We start from the raw sequence: 17,124 nt of genomic DNA on the forward strand, positions 1-17,124 counted from the left end.
TTTAAATTTAGCCTCTTCTTTTTGGGTAGCATGTTTTTTGATAGCTTCTTGAGAAAAAGAGCATTGGAAAAGTATATATTTTAGATTTTACATGCCTGAGAAATACATTATATTCTTATGTTATTTGGCCCAGTACAGAATTCATCATTAAGATTTTCTTGAGAATTTTTGTCTTGTTTCCAGCATTGCTGTTGAGAATTCCAGTACATTTTCAAACTTATGATTCTGATCCTGTTTCTTGTCTGTGGAAGCTTCATTTTATGAAATATCATGGTGATATATCCTGATATATATAGATATATACAGATGTATAATTTCCCATTCATTACTCTCTGCTGAATATATTTTACTTGGATGTTAATCTGTTGAATCAGTCCTAAGTTTCTTGTTATTTCCTCTTTTAGTTTTCATTCCTTACTCTTTTTGTTCACTTTGCTTGTATTCTTCAACTTTATTGAGGTAATTTTCATTATCATTTTAAATATTCTAAGAGTTCTTTTCCATTCTCCATGTTGTTTTTTAACATTATCATGAGTGTAACATTTTCTCTTATCTTGTTGACAGTGTTATTACTCAGAAGTTTTGTTTTTGTTTTTTTGGTGCCCCATTCTGACCTCTTTTTCAATTCTCTTTTATGAGTGTCTTTCATGGGAAGCTTTCCTTAAGTATCTGTTGGCTCTCTAATCATTGCTAACAATGAGACACTAAAGAACTGATTGCCTGCCTGTGTGTGTGTGTGTGTGTGTGTTGTGTTTGACAGGCAGTGGCAATGACTTTAACCTTTTTGGTGACCATCATTGTAGGGTGGTCCTGTGGTCACTTACCGTTTTCAGTATGAACCATAAAGGGTTGGTGTTGATAATTATTTTCCCTGGGAAAGTTCAGCTCCTTTGTAGAAGGATCTTTCAATCTCAGGTCTGGTTGCTATCTACCTTTTGGGAGTTATACAGGGTGAAGGAGCACCCAGGGCACTCTGCACTTCACATGTATCCCTCCTCTGTATCTGATGAATCCAAATCTCTATGTTCTTTAGGGAATAAACTTTTTTAACTTCCAAGATGAGTTTGTGTTGGAGGAATTACATGACTGCCTTGGTTCAAGTGGAGATTTAATTGTTTATTATACAGACTTTGAAATGCTCCTGTTTTTAGACCTTACTTCACTCCATCTTCTGTAAAAGCCAGTACTTCTCCAATTCCTTAATGCTTCTGGGTTCTACAGAGTAAAACTGTTTTGTTTTTGTCTTTTTTCTTTAAATAGAGTTGTCAAGCTTTTTTGACCATTTAGTTTGATTTGAATACTTCATCTGTCTGCTTTGCATATACATATATTAACATATTATGGTTTGGCATTGCAAGTGTTTTTCTGGATTTATTGGGGATGAAAATTGTTTTCTCATTATTTTGGTTGGGTTTTTAAGAGACAAAGATTTATTAAGTATTCTTTGTAAAGTGGAAGCTTGTAAACCTTTTTTTTTTTAAATAAGTTTTTTAAAACTAACGAAGAAACATGATTACAATGGAATACTCTTCAGCCTTAAAAAAATAATGAAGTAATGCCATTTACAGCAACGTGGGTAGACCTAGTGATCAGAAAGACATATGGTATGTGATGCACATGAGCTTATTTAGAAAGCAGAAACAGACTCACATACAGAAGAAATTTATGATTGGGAATGAGGGTGGGGGATAAATTAGGAGTTTGACATTTGCAGATACAAGCTACTGTATATAAAACATAAACAATAAGGTTGTTTGGTATAGCACAGAGAATTATATTTACTGTCCTGTAAACATTTTGTAAAATATGTATGTAAAAATACATACTATATTTTATATGTAAAAATATGTAAAATAATGTATTTTATATGTAAAAATAAAACATTATGGAAAAGAATATAATATATATGTGCATAGCTGAATCACTTTCCTGTACACTAGAAACTAACATGGTAAATCAATGATACTTCAATTTTTAAAAGAGGAAGATAATCTTATCTCTCTTTAAAATTTAGTTTTGTCCCACTATCAAACAGTTTTAGAGTTTGCAGTAATATTTTTCAAAAGTATAATAAGTATCACTAAATATAAGGGCAGATTTTTAGTTTTCATTTTCATGTTTAAGAAAACATAATTGTAAATTGTTGAATAGTGATTAAATGGCCAGTGTCCATAATCTTAATTTCAGCCATCCTATTTGTTGATACCTTTGGTCCCTGTTTTTGTTTTATATGTTCCCAGCTCCAGTATTGTTTTTCCTCTGCTGCTGCTGCTGCTAAGTCCCTTCAGTCATGTCTGACTCTGTGCGACCCCATAGATGGCAACCCACTAGGCTCCTCTGTCCCTGGGATTCTCCAGGCAAGAATACTGGAAGTGGGCTGCCATTTCCTTCTCCAATGCATGAAAGTGAAGTCTCTCAGTCGTGTCTGACTCTTAGCGACCCCATGGACTGCAGCCTACTAGGCTCCTCTGTCTATGGGATTTTCCAGGCAAGAGTACTGGAGTTGGGTACCATTGCCTTCTCCTCTACTAGGCCGTTAAATTCCTGATCCTCTTTGTTTAGTGCTCTTGATGTCCTTACTTCCTCCACTTTCCTAGCTTAGATTCTGTTACCCAGATTAATTATAATCATGTCCTTCTCATGAAGGACCCGTAACATCCTTGCCTGCTTGCTCTCTATTATATCCCTTAGGAAAACCTCATATTATCACCTGCTCCATAACTGCACCAGTGGAGTTCAAAGTGAGTGTAGAAAAACACATAATGACTCGGCTTTCTACAATTTTTCTCTCATTTCTACCTAGCAATCCTATTACAGTATTTTATGCCATGGATATTCCTTTCTTATTATATTATTTCATACCTTCTCAAACCTGTAATGTCTGCTATCCTCTTCACACTTGGCTGATTATAGGAACAGAATACAATCCTTCAAGGATTAAATTTTCTTGTTTTAGCTGTACCTATACACATATACTCTGCGTTTTCTCTTATGAGGGTGCTGTCTAGCTAAGATCAGTCCTTGCACTTGTGCAGTGGATCTAATCCCTGTTCACTACCTCAAGAAGTTTTTTCTCTTTCCGGCTTCACTTCCCCCACACCCTTTATCATTATATTGTAGGCTGTAACAGCCCTTATCTTTTAGAAACACTTTGTATCAGTTAGGGCTCTTCAGAAACAGAACCATTGGAAAATATACTTTGTTACTTGCTTACTTATTTGCATAATATAACCATTAAGCTATGTTGTGTGTGTATGTGTGTGTACATATATATATATATATATATATATTTGGAGAGAGGAGGATTTATTTTAGTGAATGACACACACAGTTTTGAATCTGCTATTTTAAAATCTGTAGGGCAGACCTGCAGGCCAGAAACTTAGGCAGGAGTTGTACAGTCTTGAACGAGAAATTGCTTCTCCTGAACCCCTCTGATTTTGCTCGTAAGGCATTCAGCTGATTGGATGAGGCCACCACATTATTGCGGGTAGTCTCCTTTACTTATAGATGTTAATTTTATCTACAAAATGGCTTCACAGTAACACCTGGATTACTGTTTGATTAAATAATTGGATACCATAGCCTAGCCAGAAAGCAGTGTCTGACTTTATTTTTCTGGGCTCCAAAATCACTGCAGATGGTGATTACAGCCATGAAATTAAAAGACGCTTACTCCTTGGAAGCAAAGTTATGACCAACCTGGACAGCATATTCAAAAGCAGAGACATTACTTTGCCAACAAAGGTCCATCTAGTCAAGGCTATGTTTTTTCCAATAGTCATGTATGGATGTGAGAGTTGGACTATAAAGAAAGCTGAGTGCTGAAGAATTGATGCTTTTGAACTGTGGTGTTGGAGAAGACTCCTGAGAGTCCCTTGGACTGCAAGGAGATCCAACCAGTCCATTCTGAAGGAGATCAGTCCTGGGTGTTCATTGGAAGGACTGATGTTGAAGCTGAAACTCCAATACTTTGGCCACCTGATGCGAAGAGATGACTCATTGGAAAAGACCCTGATGCTGGGAAAGACTGAGGGCAGGAGGAGAAGGGGACGACAGAGGATGAGATGGTTGGATGGCGTCATCAACACAATGGACGTGGGTTTGGGTGGACTCTGGGAATTGGTGATAGACAGGGAGCCCTGGCGTGGTACAGTTCATGGGGTCGCAAAGAGCTGGACACAACTGAGTGACTGAACTGAACTGATAGCCTGGCCAAGTTGATACCTAAGACTGACCATCCCACCATCCCTTGTTTCCACATGGTCCTTAGCTACATTCCTATTTTTCTCCTTTTCTCCTTTTCAAATATCAAAGAATTATTTCTGTTTATTGTCTCTACTCACTCTCCTCTTACTCTCTTTAAACCCACTCCAGTAGGGTTTTTATCTCTACCTCTTCACTGCCTTTGCTCTTGTTGAGGTCGGCAGTTACCTTCTTAGCGTCCTAATCACTGGGCAGTTCCATTGTTACCTTTCTCTTTCTTGAAAGACATAGCTACTTCTTCCTTCTTAAAATGCTATTTTGATGGGTCTTAGAAAGCTAAACTGTAAATACTGAATTATCTCAGGACTCAATCTAAAGATATTTTCATTTTTTTATATCTTTATTCACTTCTCAGTGAGTAAAGTGAAAACAAATTCCATGTTTTTATTATTTCTACTAAAAATTAATTATGGTAGGAGAGTAATGCTGTCATTTGATTTAAAATTTCAGATTTAAAAATGTTATATGGTGAAATGTCACTCTCCTACCCGTGGCTCTCAGGCAACAAATTATCTTCTCTGAATGCATCCAGAGTTTCCTGTTTCTAGTACATCTTTCCAGTGATATTTTATGAATATGATAGCAAATGCATATTCAGTGAGAGGCAGTATGGTATAGTGGTTAAAAGCTTAGACTGTGAAACATGATGGCTGCAATCAAATTATATCTCTGCCAGCTACTAGCTGTGTAATTTCCAAATCTTTAATCTGTGTCTCAGGTTTCTCTTATATAAAAAAGAAATAATAATAGTACTTGAAAGAGTTGTGAGGTACAAATGAATAAGTGTGTAAAGAGCTTAGAAGACTGACTGGCATATAATAGTAAATAATGCATTCCTTCTTTATGTATAAATGATAATATAATATACACACTGACAATCATCTTTTTTTCCTCCATTAACAAGTGTCTTGGTAGACTTCTTTTCAGCATACAAATCATGCCTCATTTGTTTCCAGTGACTAAATTGAAGTCCATTGAATCAATATGACATCCAGTTTAATGGCTTTAGAAACTAGTATTTTGATGATGATGTATATCTGTTAACCATCTCCACTTGTTGTTTAGTTGATAAGTCGTGTCCAACTCCTTTTGCAGTCCCATGGACTGAGGCCCACCAGGCTCCTCTGTCCATGGGATTTCCAGGCAGGACTACTAGAACATGTTGAAATTTCGTTCTCCAGGTGATCTTCCTAACCCGGGGATCGAATCTGCACCTTCTGCATTAGCAGGCGGGTTCTTTACCATTGAGCCATCTGGAAAGCCCCATTTCCACTTAGATACCTAACAAGCACAAGACTTTCCAATTTCCCTTGCATTTGCTGTTTCTCTAATTTCCTATATTATCATATTCTTTCAGCTTTACCTTGGAAATATATTTCAGATGTGATTTTCTCTCTACCTCTTGCTGCCACTCTAATCAAAGCCAGAATTGCTTTACTGAGTTGCTTAAGGCCAAAAACTTGAGAATCAATAAGGTTTTGACAAAATATGTGCAGCTCTTTTTCAGTGTTCTATTTGGTCTTCCTTCTTCCACTTTTACTCTTCTATAAATGTTCACACAGTATTTTAAAATATAAATCGGGCTATTTCTCACCCACACCAAAATTTCCAGTGAGTCGTTCGTATCTCATTTAGATTTCATTCTTGTGTTCTAACTGCTGCTGCTGCTGCTAAGTCGCTTCAGTTGTGTCCGACTCTGTGCGACCCCATAGACAGAAGCCCACCAGGCTCCTCCATCCATGGGATTCTCCAGGCAAGAACACTGAAGTGGGTTGCCATTTCCTTCTCCAATGCATGAAAGTGAAAGTGAAGTCGCTCAGTCGTGTCCGACCCTCAGCGACCCCATGGACTGCAGCCTACCAGGCTCCTCCATCCATGGGATTTTCCAGGCAAGAGTACTGGAGTGGGGTGCCATTGCCTTCTCCGTGTGTTCTAACTAGTTCCTAGTAAAACTCTTGCAACCTGGCCTTTTCATTTCCTCCTCAGCCTGTCTCTTGCCTATTTCTGTGCTTCAGCCACACTAAATATGTTGCTCTTTTTTTTTTTTTTCTAGAAAAGAAACTTTAATTGGATAAGAGAGAACAAATGTTGCTCTTTTTATGAACAGTTTACCTCATAACCTTTGCACTTTTTATTCCTTCTCCCTGGGACACAATTCTGTTACAGAATCATGTTCATCGCCTCAGTTTATGCTTAATTGTGAGCCCTTCGGTGAAGCCTAACCAGCCTGTTTGCTCTCTGTCCTTTCTTGTTGTTTTTCAGTTGCTCATTCATGTCCAACTCTTTGTGACCCCATGAACTGCAGCACACTAGGCTTCCCTGTCCTTTCCTGTCTCCAGGAGTTTGCTCAAACTTATGTTCATTGAATTGATGATGCCATCCAATCATCTCATCCTCTGTTGCCCCCTTCTCCTCCTGCCATCAGTCTTTCCCAGGATCAGGGTCTTTTCCAGTGAATTGGCTCTTCACGTCAGGTGGCCCAAGTATTGGAGCGTCAGCATTCATCTTTCCAGTGAATATCCAGGATTGATTTCCTTTAGGATTGACTGGTTTGAACTCCTTGTTATCCAAGGGTCTCTCAAGAATCTTCTCTAGCACCAAAGTTTGAAAGCATCAATTCTTTGGCACTCAGCCTTCTTTATGGTCCAGCTCTCTATACATGACTATCTATACATGACTGCTGGAAAAACCGTAGCTTTGACTACACATACCTTAGTCGAAAGTAATGTGTCTGCTTTTTAATATACTGTCCAGGTTTGTCATACCTTTTCTTCCAAGGAGCAAGTGTCTTTTAATTTCATGGCTGCAGTCACTGTCCACAGTGATTTTGGAGCCCAAGAAAATAGTCTGTCACTATTTTTCCATTCCATTCTTCCCCATCTGTTTGCCATGAAGTGATGGGACCGGATACCATGATCTTTGTTTTTTGAATGTTGAGTTTTAAGCCAGCTTTTTCACTCTCCTTCAAATTCATCAAGAGGCTCTTTAGTTCCTCTTCCCTTTCTGCCATTAGTATGGTGTTATCTACATATCTGAGGTTATTGATATTTCTCCTGGCAATCTGCACAATATACTTAGTTTACAAGTTAAATAAGCAGGGTGATAATATATAGCCTTGACGTATTCCTTTACCAATTTTGAACTGGTCAGTTCACAATTGTTGATTCTAATCTAATCTAATTAGTCCAGTTCTAACTGTTGCTTCTTGACCTGCATACAGGTTTCTCAGGAGGCAAGTAAGGTGGTTTGGTATTCACATCTCTTTAAGAATTTTCCAGTTTGTTCTGATCCACACAGTCAAAGGCTTTAGTGTAGTCAATGAAGTAGATGTTTTTCTGAAATTCCCTTGGTTTTTCTATGATGCAACGAATGTTGGCAATTTGATCTCTGGTTCCTTTACCTTTTCTGAATCCAGCTTTTTTTCTGTAATTTCTTGGTTTATGTACTGTTGAAGCTGCTGTTCAGTTCAGTCACTCAGTCGTGTCCAGCTCTTTGTGACCCCATGGACTGCAGCACACCAGACCTCCCCGTCCATCACCAACTCCTGGAGTTTACTCAAACTCAGATCCATTGAGTCGGTGAAGCCATCCAACCATCTCATCCTCTGTCATCCCCTTCTCCTCATGCCTTCAATCTTTCCCAGCATCAGGGTCTTTCCCAATGAGTCAGCTCTTTGCATCAGGTGGTCAAAGTATTGGAGTTTCAGCTTCAGCATCAGTCCTTCCAATGAACACCCAGGACTGCTCTCCTTTAGGATGGACTGGTTGGATCTCCTTGCAGTCCAAGAGACTCTCAAGAGTCTTCTCCGACACCACAGTTCAAAAGCATCAATTCTTTGGTGCTCAGCTTTCTTTATAGTCTAACTCTCACATCCATACATGACTACTGTAAAAACCATAGCCTTGACTAGATGGACCTTTGTTGGCAAAGTAATGTCTCTGCTTTTTAATATGCTGTCTAGGTTGGTCATAACTTTCCTTCCAAGGAGTAAGTGTCTTTTAATTTCCTGGCTGCAGTCACCATCTGCAGTGATTTTCAAGCCCAAAAATATAAAGTCTGCAACCTTTTCCACGGTTTCTCCATCTATTTGCTGTGAAGTGATGGGACCAAATGCCACGATCTTTGTTTTCTGACTGTTGAGCTTTAAGCAAACTTTCTCACTCCCCTCTTTCACTTTCATCAAGAGGCTCTTTAGTTCTTCACTTTCTGCCATAAGGCTGGTGTCATCTGCATGCCTGAGTTTATTGATATTTCTCCTGGCAGTCTTGATTCCAGCATGTGCTTCATCCAGCCCAGCATTTCTCATGATGTACTCTGCATATAAGTTAAATAAGCATGGTGACAATATAGTCTTGACGTACTCCTTTCCCTATTTGGAACCAGTCTGTTGTTCCATGTACAGTTCTAACTGTTGCTTCCTGACCTGCAAATAGGTTTCTCAAGAGGCAGGTCAGGTGGTCTGGTATTCCTATCTCTTTCAGAATTTTCCACAGTTGATTATGATCCACACAGTCAAAGGCTTTGGCATAGTCAAAGAATTTTGCACATTACCTTGCTGGCACATGAAACGAGTGCAATTGTGTTCTGTCCTTTTTACCATACTTTATTTTTCTTTCTAACCATATTTTATTTTTATTTAACTGATATAGTTTTTATTTTATATTATCTATTGATACTTTGCCTTCTCCTCACTAGACAGTAAATTTATGGACGCAGATACTGTCTCATTTACTTTTCAGCTTCTAATACTCAGAACAGTGCTTATTCCGGATTGGCAGATGAGTGGGAAGCACTAAATAAGTATTTTTTGTGGCAAAAGACTAGTTTTTACATTATATTCTTAATGTCATTTTGTTAATAGACTCAATATATATAAGATTTTCTGTCAGATTGTTATAAAAATTTCTAAAAACTTTCAAATTTATACTTTTTTTTTTTACAACGAGAAACGTTTATTTTTCTCGCTAATAAATTTATAATTTTTCTTGGAAGTCTCTGTGGACTAAATAGGGATTAGCTGGCTAGACTCTAGGCTGCAAGTGTGTTTTGACTCCAAGCTGTAATTTCGATTAAAAGTGCTCAAAATTTCTCTCTTCTGGAATCAGCAGCTCTCCAGAGCATGTTCTTGTTATGACTTTAACAGAAGCACAAGAAGCCAAACCAGATCATGTATGAACAAATTTATACTTTACTGAACTGGTAACAAGCCAGCACACTTTTAGTAGTACAGCAATAGAACAAGTTTGTCATTCCATAGCTAACCTTTAAAATGTGAATGCTAAATGAAATATTCACTTTGGTAAGCAAAGAGAAGATACTTTCAAAGTCCATATCATAGACCAGGTTGAATTCCTGTAGGATTATTATTTTATAAAATTCTTTTAATAATACCAGTAAATTGTAATTCATGCTCACTTTATGCAGGAATGAGTCTTTTTTCAGGGGACTCCATCCCTATCACAGTCCCCATTATTGTACCTATATTGTTAAATTAGGAGTCTTCTTCACTAGCTGTATTTGCTTGTATTTTGGTATTTAAGGTGAAAATTTCAGTGAAGTTGAAATTTTACATACTCATACACATTAAATACTGCATTATCATATCTAATATATTTCTGAAAATATACTGATTATTTTACATTTCTTCTGTTTTAGTATGTTGATATATTTTGCTGTTGATATATACCTAGAGTATGAGAAGGGTCATTACACAACTGCCAGTTGGGGAGTTTGGGATCTGGGTTCGCAAGGCGATATAACACAACAAAACACGGTTAAGTTCAAGAGCATTAATGTCTCAGCTTCCACTGATTAATTCCAGACAGAGTTGGTGGAAATTTAAATGCTTTCCAACTCCTTGATCTTCAAGTCATTTTATTTTAGAAGTCTAGAAGTATAAACAGAATTAAGCTCCATTTGGGTATGACTTTGTATGCTTAGGACAAACTCCCTTAAAATATTATCCCTAAAAGAAAAGTTATTCTTGACTTAGGCAGTTTGAATGCCCCTGATCAATTCTGTCTTTGAGCTATTCTTTTTTATACAGGTTAATTTTAAAAGTACTTTTAGCTTTCAGAGGTATTCTACTGACAATGTGTAAAATGCTGTCAAATCACTAGCCTATATTTTGAAACACAAGATTTCTCAATATATTATATTTAGATGTTGTATCTCAAGAAAAAAGAAACATTTAAATGCATTTCAAAGTGCTCACTAACTTAAATGCATTTTTTTTTTTTTTTTTAGGATTTTTGTGTTAATATTTTGGTTTGAGGGCAGTATCAATTGATAGTATCCAAAACGTAGATAGAGTTTCAGAATAACACGTGTGTGTGTGTGTGTGTGTGTGTGTGTGTGTATGAATAGAAAGGTATAGATAGAGCATTATGTATATATGTTTATGTGTAATTAAAGGAAATTTCGGAAGTTTTAAAAGAAATGCAGGCTCATTTAATTATTTATATATTTGTATTGGTTCTTCCAAAACACTCAGTAGTAACTGAGCATTCATTGCAGATAAGTAAACTAAAGGGAAAAAAGGGGAGATTATTTTTCCATCACAAGTTCTTCCGTTCCTTTAACGGATTTTCCTATACTCTCAGCATCTAAATGATGAAACTGAATAGGAATAGACAAAAGATTAAGTATTGTGTCATACCTGTTCCTCAGAGGATTTGAAACAGAAGTTTGAAAATATTTAAATAGATTTATGAACACAGGTGAATGTTTAAAAGTACATGAACACTGTGGGGAAAATAGATCAATCAGAAATTCACAAAATATGTTTTTGATGAATTTAATGTGTTTCATAGGTTCAGTCCATTTTTCAGGAATCAAAAGTTATGCCATTCACTGAGGTGAGGAACACAGGGAAAGAACCATCTATGGTAATAAAAGTCATAAATTGATTGTACACAGCTGAGACACCTTTGAGGCATCTAAGCACAGATATTAAGGAAGCAATTGTATGCACAGAACTGGTAGCCAGAAGTGAGGTCTGAAAGGCTTGGTTAGTATTCTTGCCTGAAGAATCCCGTGGACAGAGGAGCCTGGTGGGCTACAGTCTGTAGGGTTGCAAAGAGCTGGACACGACTGAAGTGAGAGCACACACGCACACACTTAGATTTGTGTATGTGTGAAGGTGAGGGAAAGGAGTTGTTGAAGATACTGTTTAAGTTCTTCATGGTGATAATTAGAATGAGTCAGTTGCGGGGGTAGGGGTGGTGTTTGGGTTTGGGATTATTTTTTGTTATTGTTAGTTCTTTGTGTCTGCACCATGCAGCTTATAGGATCTTAGTTCCCCAACCAGGAATTGAATTCAAGGCCATGGCAGTGAAAGTGCCAATTCCTAGCCCCTGCACCACTAGAGAACTCCCAGGATGAGTCTGGTTTTCATAGGAATATTAATAAGCCAAGCTTATAGGGACACTGAGACAGAGAAAATTTTTGCAGACTAAAATGATTTTATTTCCATAAAACAATTTTTCTTTTTATTTTAATTATGCCTAGATTATCAAACATAGAAGTTGACTAGTTTCCTTCCATCATCCATTTCTGTTACAAAATTGTAAACTTTTGAAGTTCTGATTCACAGGTGAATACTATAATCTTCCTTTATTTCTTAGCCATGAAGCTCATGACTGCTCTGGTGAATGTTGCCTTAAACCTCAGTATTCATCAGGATAATACACAGAGACAATATGAAGCTGAGAGAAATAAAATGATTGGGAAGAGAGCCAATGAAAGGTTGGAGTTACTACTTCAAAAACGTAAAGAGGTAAGTTTCACAGTAACTGAGATTCTTCAATTTGTCTTTTAAAGGTACATTGTTTGATCCCAAAGTTTTCAAATGAATCTGGCATTTGATTCCAGCCAGTGGTTATCTGAGTGCAGTGTGATGGCAGAAGAGTATCACAAAACAACCCTGTTTAGAAAGAAGGTAGTCTGAGAATTAGATAACTCAGAGAGATTATCAAGCTATGAAACCAGAAAGCACAGTAAATACTAACATCAAAAGTAGGGGCCAGCAAAGTTGCATTCCACAAGAAAGCCAAAGACTGTGTATTTGTGGTGTATGAGACATTTCTGTGAATTAAAAAAAAAAATAAGATTGGCCCCAATTTTATAGTGAAGGTTTCATATATGGGTTGAAAATGATTTTAAACTAGATTTTTATAGGCAACATTTTTTCATCCAATCAGAAATAAAATTTTAGATGTACAGTATTAATCTCTGTTTTACCTTGAAAAAAGAAAAGTATCTCAGTGCTATAAACACATCGCTGTCAACAAATACTGGGTTATAACTGGCAATAAGAGGGAACAAACTTATGATTGATTAAATCATAGTCTATGATGTATTGGAGGGCTAAGGCTGCTACAGCAGATACCACAAACTGATTTTTCTTTCGGACAGAAATTTATTGTCTCACAGTTGTGTAGGCTAGAAAGTAAAGGATATACATAAAATGATTTTTACATTGTTATTAAATATTAATTTTTCAAAAAAAAAAACAAAAAAAGAAAGTAAATGGTAACTCTAATCTTCACATGGCCTTCTCACTGTATGTGTCTCTAAGTTTCTCCTTATAAAAAGGAGACAGCAGTCAATTAGATTTGAGGTCCATCCTACTCCATTATGACTCCAAGTTAACTAATTACATCTGCTACAACCATATTTCCAAATAAGGTTTGAGGTCTAGGAGTCACGACTTCTGTATATGAAGTTTTGAGGAACACAATACAACTCACAGCACATTCCATACTAGAAATAATTGTAAGTTTTGGAATTGTTCTTTAGTAAGTCCTGCTAACCAAACTGTATACCTTTTATATAAATTATTAAGTTTTTGTATAATAAAGGTAGCAAAAGTAAATTTAAACTAAGTTTCAATAATTATTCTCCCAAACTTATTTCAGTAAAACTGAAAATAAAGCATATAGCAAAAGAGGATATCTGAAGGTATTTTATTGTCATAGTATTGAATGTACTTTTTGTATCACTGGTTTTATTCCTTTTGAGTAATATTTGAACTCAGATTTTAACTTCAGTGAGTAGTAATGCCTGAAATTTCTTCATCTCTTTTCTATAGTATTCATTTTGTTGCTGCATTTCATCACTAATGGCTGAGATGCTTGCTGCCTTGTATTCCTCCTTTATTGGGAATTTGACCTACACTTACTTTGAGGCTAATGGGTACTTTAGGTGAAATAGGAACGTTCCCATACAATGGCAAATGTAATAATCAAGAATTATCTGTTACTGAGAAAAGTAAAACGAAGCAGGGGACCTGGTTTGGACAGGAGAGGTATATAAGTTGAGGCCTATTCCCAAAGCAAATAATATTTTGTGATAGGCATCTGGTCACACTTAAACCATACCACTATTTTTTAGTCATTGTGTAATACATGTTGCTGCTTCTAAGTCACTTCAGTCGTGTCTGATTCTGTGTGACCCCATAGATGGCAGCCTACCAGGCTCCCCCGTCCCTGGGATTCTCCAGGCAAGAACACTGGAGTGGGTTGCCATTTCCTTCTCCATTAATACATGTTGAGAGAGACAGAAAGAGGTTCTAAGCCAATGTAGTAAAGCTGTAGAAAAAAATGAAAGGATCCTGGTAATTTAAGACATCTGTTGCACAATACTTAAGAAAAAGGATTGAAAATTACACAGAATGAGAATAATCATGAATTTAAAATGATTGGAACTCTTTATTTCAAATAAAATTATTAGTATTTTAATTTATATTTATTTCTCATTTCAGCTACAAGAAAATCAGGATGAAATCGAAAATATGATGAACTCTATTTTTAAGGGTATATTTGTTCATAGATACCGGTAAGGGATTTTAAAAATCATTTAGAAGATTTTTAACTTAATTTGTAGCTTCTTTGTAGTCCTACTCAATTATAAAAACATAAACTCTTTAATTACTTGTTTTGTTAGCTAGAAAGCACCATTGTATATGAAAGCTAAATAAATGTCATGCTACTAACTGTGGTCAAAATTGTACCACAGCTGTCATCGACACGTTCTTCCAGATTCAGAATATATACTGTTAGAGACTTCCTTTGTACTTGGGTTTGTACTAATTTCATTTTAATTAATAACATATCCGTAAGTTAATGTGGCCTTAATATGATTTCATTATCTTCATTTTTGAAAGAATTAAATTCCATGCTTAATGCCCCATTGTACACATCTTATTATATGATCAAATTAACCAGCAGTGTTTTAAAAATTGTTATGGGAGAAATGTGTACAGGAAAGGACACCTCTGCAAATAATGCAGCATCTCTGTAATATCATTCTTTTTTACCTTCAACTATATACATGAAAGTAGGAGCAAAATACTCCTGAAGTATTTTTGTCATGCTCTATTGCAAGTGTCTTTCTTTAAAACCTGTGAACTTTTAAAATATTAATTACATGAGTGTATTTCATAGAGAATTAATGAATCAAATACATATGCTTATTGTTTTCTGTTAATTAGGTGTGATGTTTACATAGATAAGACACAGATACAGATAATAAGACTTTTTTTAGACACATTTGAAACTTGTGATGGGCCAGTTAATTTTAAAACTTAAACAGAGAAAGTAGGGGGAATTTTTTTTTTTTAAGGAAAAATTGTAACTTTGATAATTTACTTTTAAATCATTTTGATGTCATTCAAAATATAAAACTCTTGAAATATAACCAAGGCTTTTACTTTGAGTGTGGATTCTCTCAATGGAGAATCACATGCTCTTCCTTCCATATACTGGGCTTTCCTGGTGGCCAGGAAGAATCTGCCTGCAATGTGGAAGGCCTGGGTTGGGAAGATACCCTGGAGAAGGGAAAGTCTACCCACTCCAATATTCTGGCCTGGAGAATTTCATGAAGTGTATAGTCCATGGGGTTGCAGAGTCAGACACGACTGAGCGAACTTCACTTCATAATAAATTATCAACAAATTAATTTTCAAAAATGCAAGAATTTCCTTGCATTCCTACCTGCTGTGCAGTCTTTTTGGACTTCCCCAAGCGGATCAGTGGTTAAAGGATCTGTCTGCAATGCAAGAGGCACAGGAGACGTGGGTTCGATCACTAAAGTAGGAAGATCTCCAGGAGAAGGAATCAACAACTCCCTGTAGTATTCTTGCCTGAAAAATCCTATGGATAGAGGAGAGTGGCAGGCTACACTCCGAAGGGTCACAGAGAGTCGCACATGAGTGAGCGACTGAGCATGTACATACATACATAAATATAATTAACATAAAATAAATTGTACATTTAAGTGCATAATTTGATGTTTTGGCACATACACACACACCCCTGTAAAAGTGACAGGCAAAGTATGTCCATATCCTGAAAAGATTTCTCATAACACTTTGTAATTCCTCCCTTCCTACCACTCTTCACCTTCCCCATCCTTAAGCAATCATTAACCAGCTAACTGATTTGTTTACATTTTCTAAAATTTTATAGAAATAGAATTTACATATTGTACTCCTGATTCTCGTTCTTATCTCCTTCTGATTTCTTTCACTAAGAAAATTAAAGTCTTTCATCCCTACGACTGAACTGTTAAGTTTTTCATAGATTAACTTTGTTGAGTTCAGGAAGTTTCATGTCCTGTCCTGATTTTCTGAGACTTCATTAGGAATAAATGCTGATTTTTGTCAAGTACTTTTCTCCATCTTTTGAGATCATTTTGTGGTTTTTCTTTTTTAAGACTATTAATGTGGTGAGTTAATTTGGTTGATTTCTCATATGTTAACCGTAAGTTCTTGGGTTAAAACCCACATAATCATGAGGTATTACTTTTCTTCATTTGAATGTTTTTATCACTATAAATTCAGATTTATTTTTTAAAGTACAAATGATTTACAGCATCATGTTTCTGGTACACAGCAAGTGACTCATATATATACACACACACATACACACACACAGAAAAATATCGCACATGCTTTAAGTCCCCTACACAAGCATGAGTTCTGTCCTGAGAGCAAATTTTAAGTCCAATGTGTTGATAAGTCCAACAAAGTTATCCTGAACCCCCAACTAACACAATCAGCTATATAGTACAGTAGTGTACTTAGTCGCTCAGTCATGTACAACATCTTTGCAACCCCATGGACTGTAGCCCACCAGATTCCTCTGTCCATGGGGATTCTCCAGGCAAGAATACTGGAGTGGTTGCCATGCCCTCCTCCAGAGGGTCTTCCCAGCTCAGGGATCAAACCCAGGTTTCCTGCATTGCAGGTGAATTTACCAGCTGAGCTTCCGCGGAAGCCCATATAATACAGTACCATAGTGTAATGGTTTTATAATACTTTTATACACGAGTAATACACAAAAAAACAAATATTTTTAATCTTTACAGTATTATAAAAAGTACAGTATTACAGCTGCTGACATACAGGAGTTGGCATTGAGTGAATAAGCAAGAAGAGGTGCTGACTGTAGGAGGGAGCAAGAGTGGGAGATGGTAGAGCTGAAGGATGGTCAGCAATAAGAGAGAGCAAGGTGCAGTTTCACTCACACCTGACAATGATTGCACAGTTTCTGGTTTCTTGCGGGATTCAGTTCTGTGTACTCTCTTGGGGGGGAAAAAATGATCCCATGATGTGTGGGTAGTAGCTCTATTTTTCTTACCATAGATGACACAGTACCACTGGATTGCATTCTGAAGCTTGTTGCTGAAAGCTTCGTGTACTGGTCTACGTTAAAGTCCTCTGCCTACAAACAAATAACACTTCCTCAAATAAAATCCCCTTGCCATTTCCAGCATCATGGATCTCTTCAGTCTTTGAGTTACTTCTTTCTCTTCTTTGTTTTTTCTCTGAGGTTCCAATTCCTGGCACTTCTTAGC

General features: G+C 36.6%; 1 protein-coding gene across 5 annotated transcripts in view; it reads left to right on the top strand.

Moving 5' to 3' along the window:
• The window catches only part of STAG1 (STAG1 cohesin complex component), a 509,253-nt gene that overhangs the window by 330,154 nt on the left and 161,975 nt on the right, over positions 1-17,124 (top strand). For all 5 annotated transcript variants that reach the window (XM_070770514.1, XM_070770470.1, XM_070770576.1 and 2 more), the window contains 2 exons: positions 11,892-12,043; positions 14,030-14,103. In XM_070770514.1, the coding sequence (XP_070626615.1) occupies positions 11,892-12,043; positions 14,030-14,103 (226 nt within the window). The remainder of the gene's footprint in view (positions 1-11,891; positions 12,044-14,029; positions 14,104-17,124) is intronic.

The sequence above is a fragment of the Bos indicus genome, chromosome 1, assembly GCF_029378745.1.
Source record: "Bos indicus isolate NIAB-ARS_2022 breed Sahiwal x Tharparkar chromosome 1, NIAB-ARS_B.indTharparkar_mat_pri_1.0, whole genome shotgun sequence".
Taxonomy (NCBI): Eukaryota; Metazoa; Chordata; class Mammalia; order Artiodactyla; family Bovidae; genus Bos; species Bos indicus.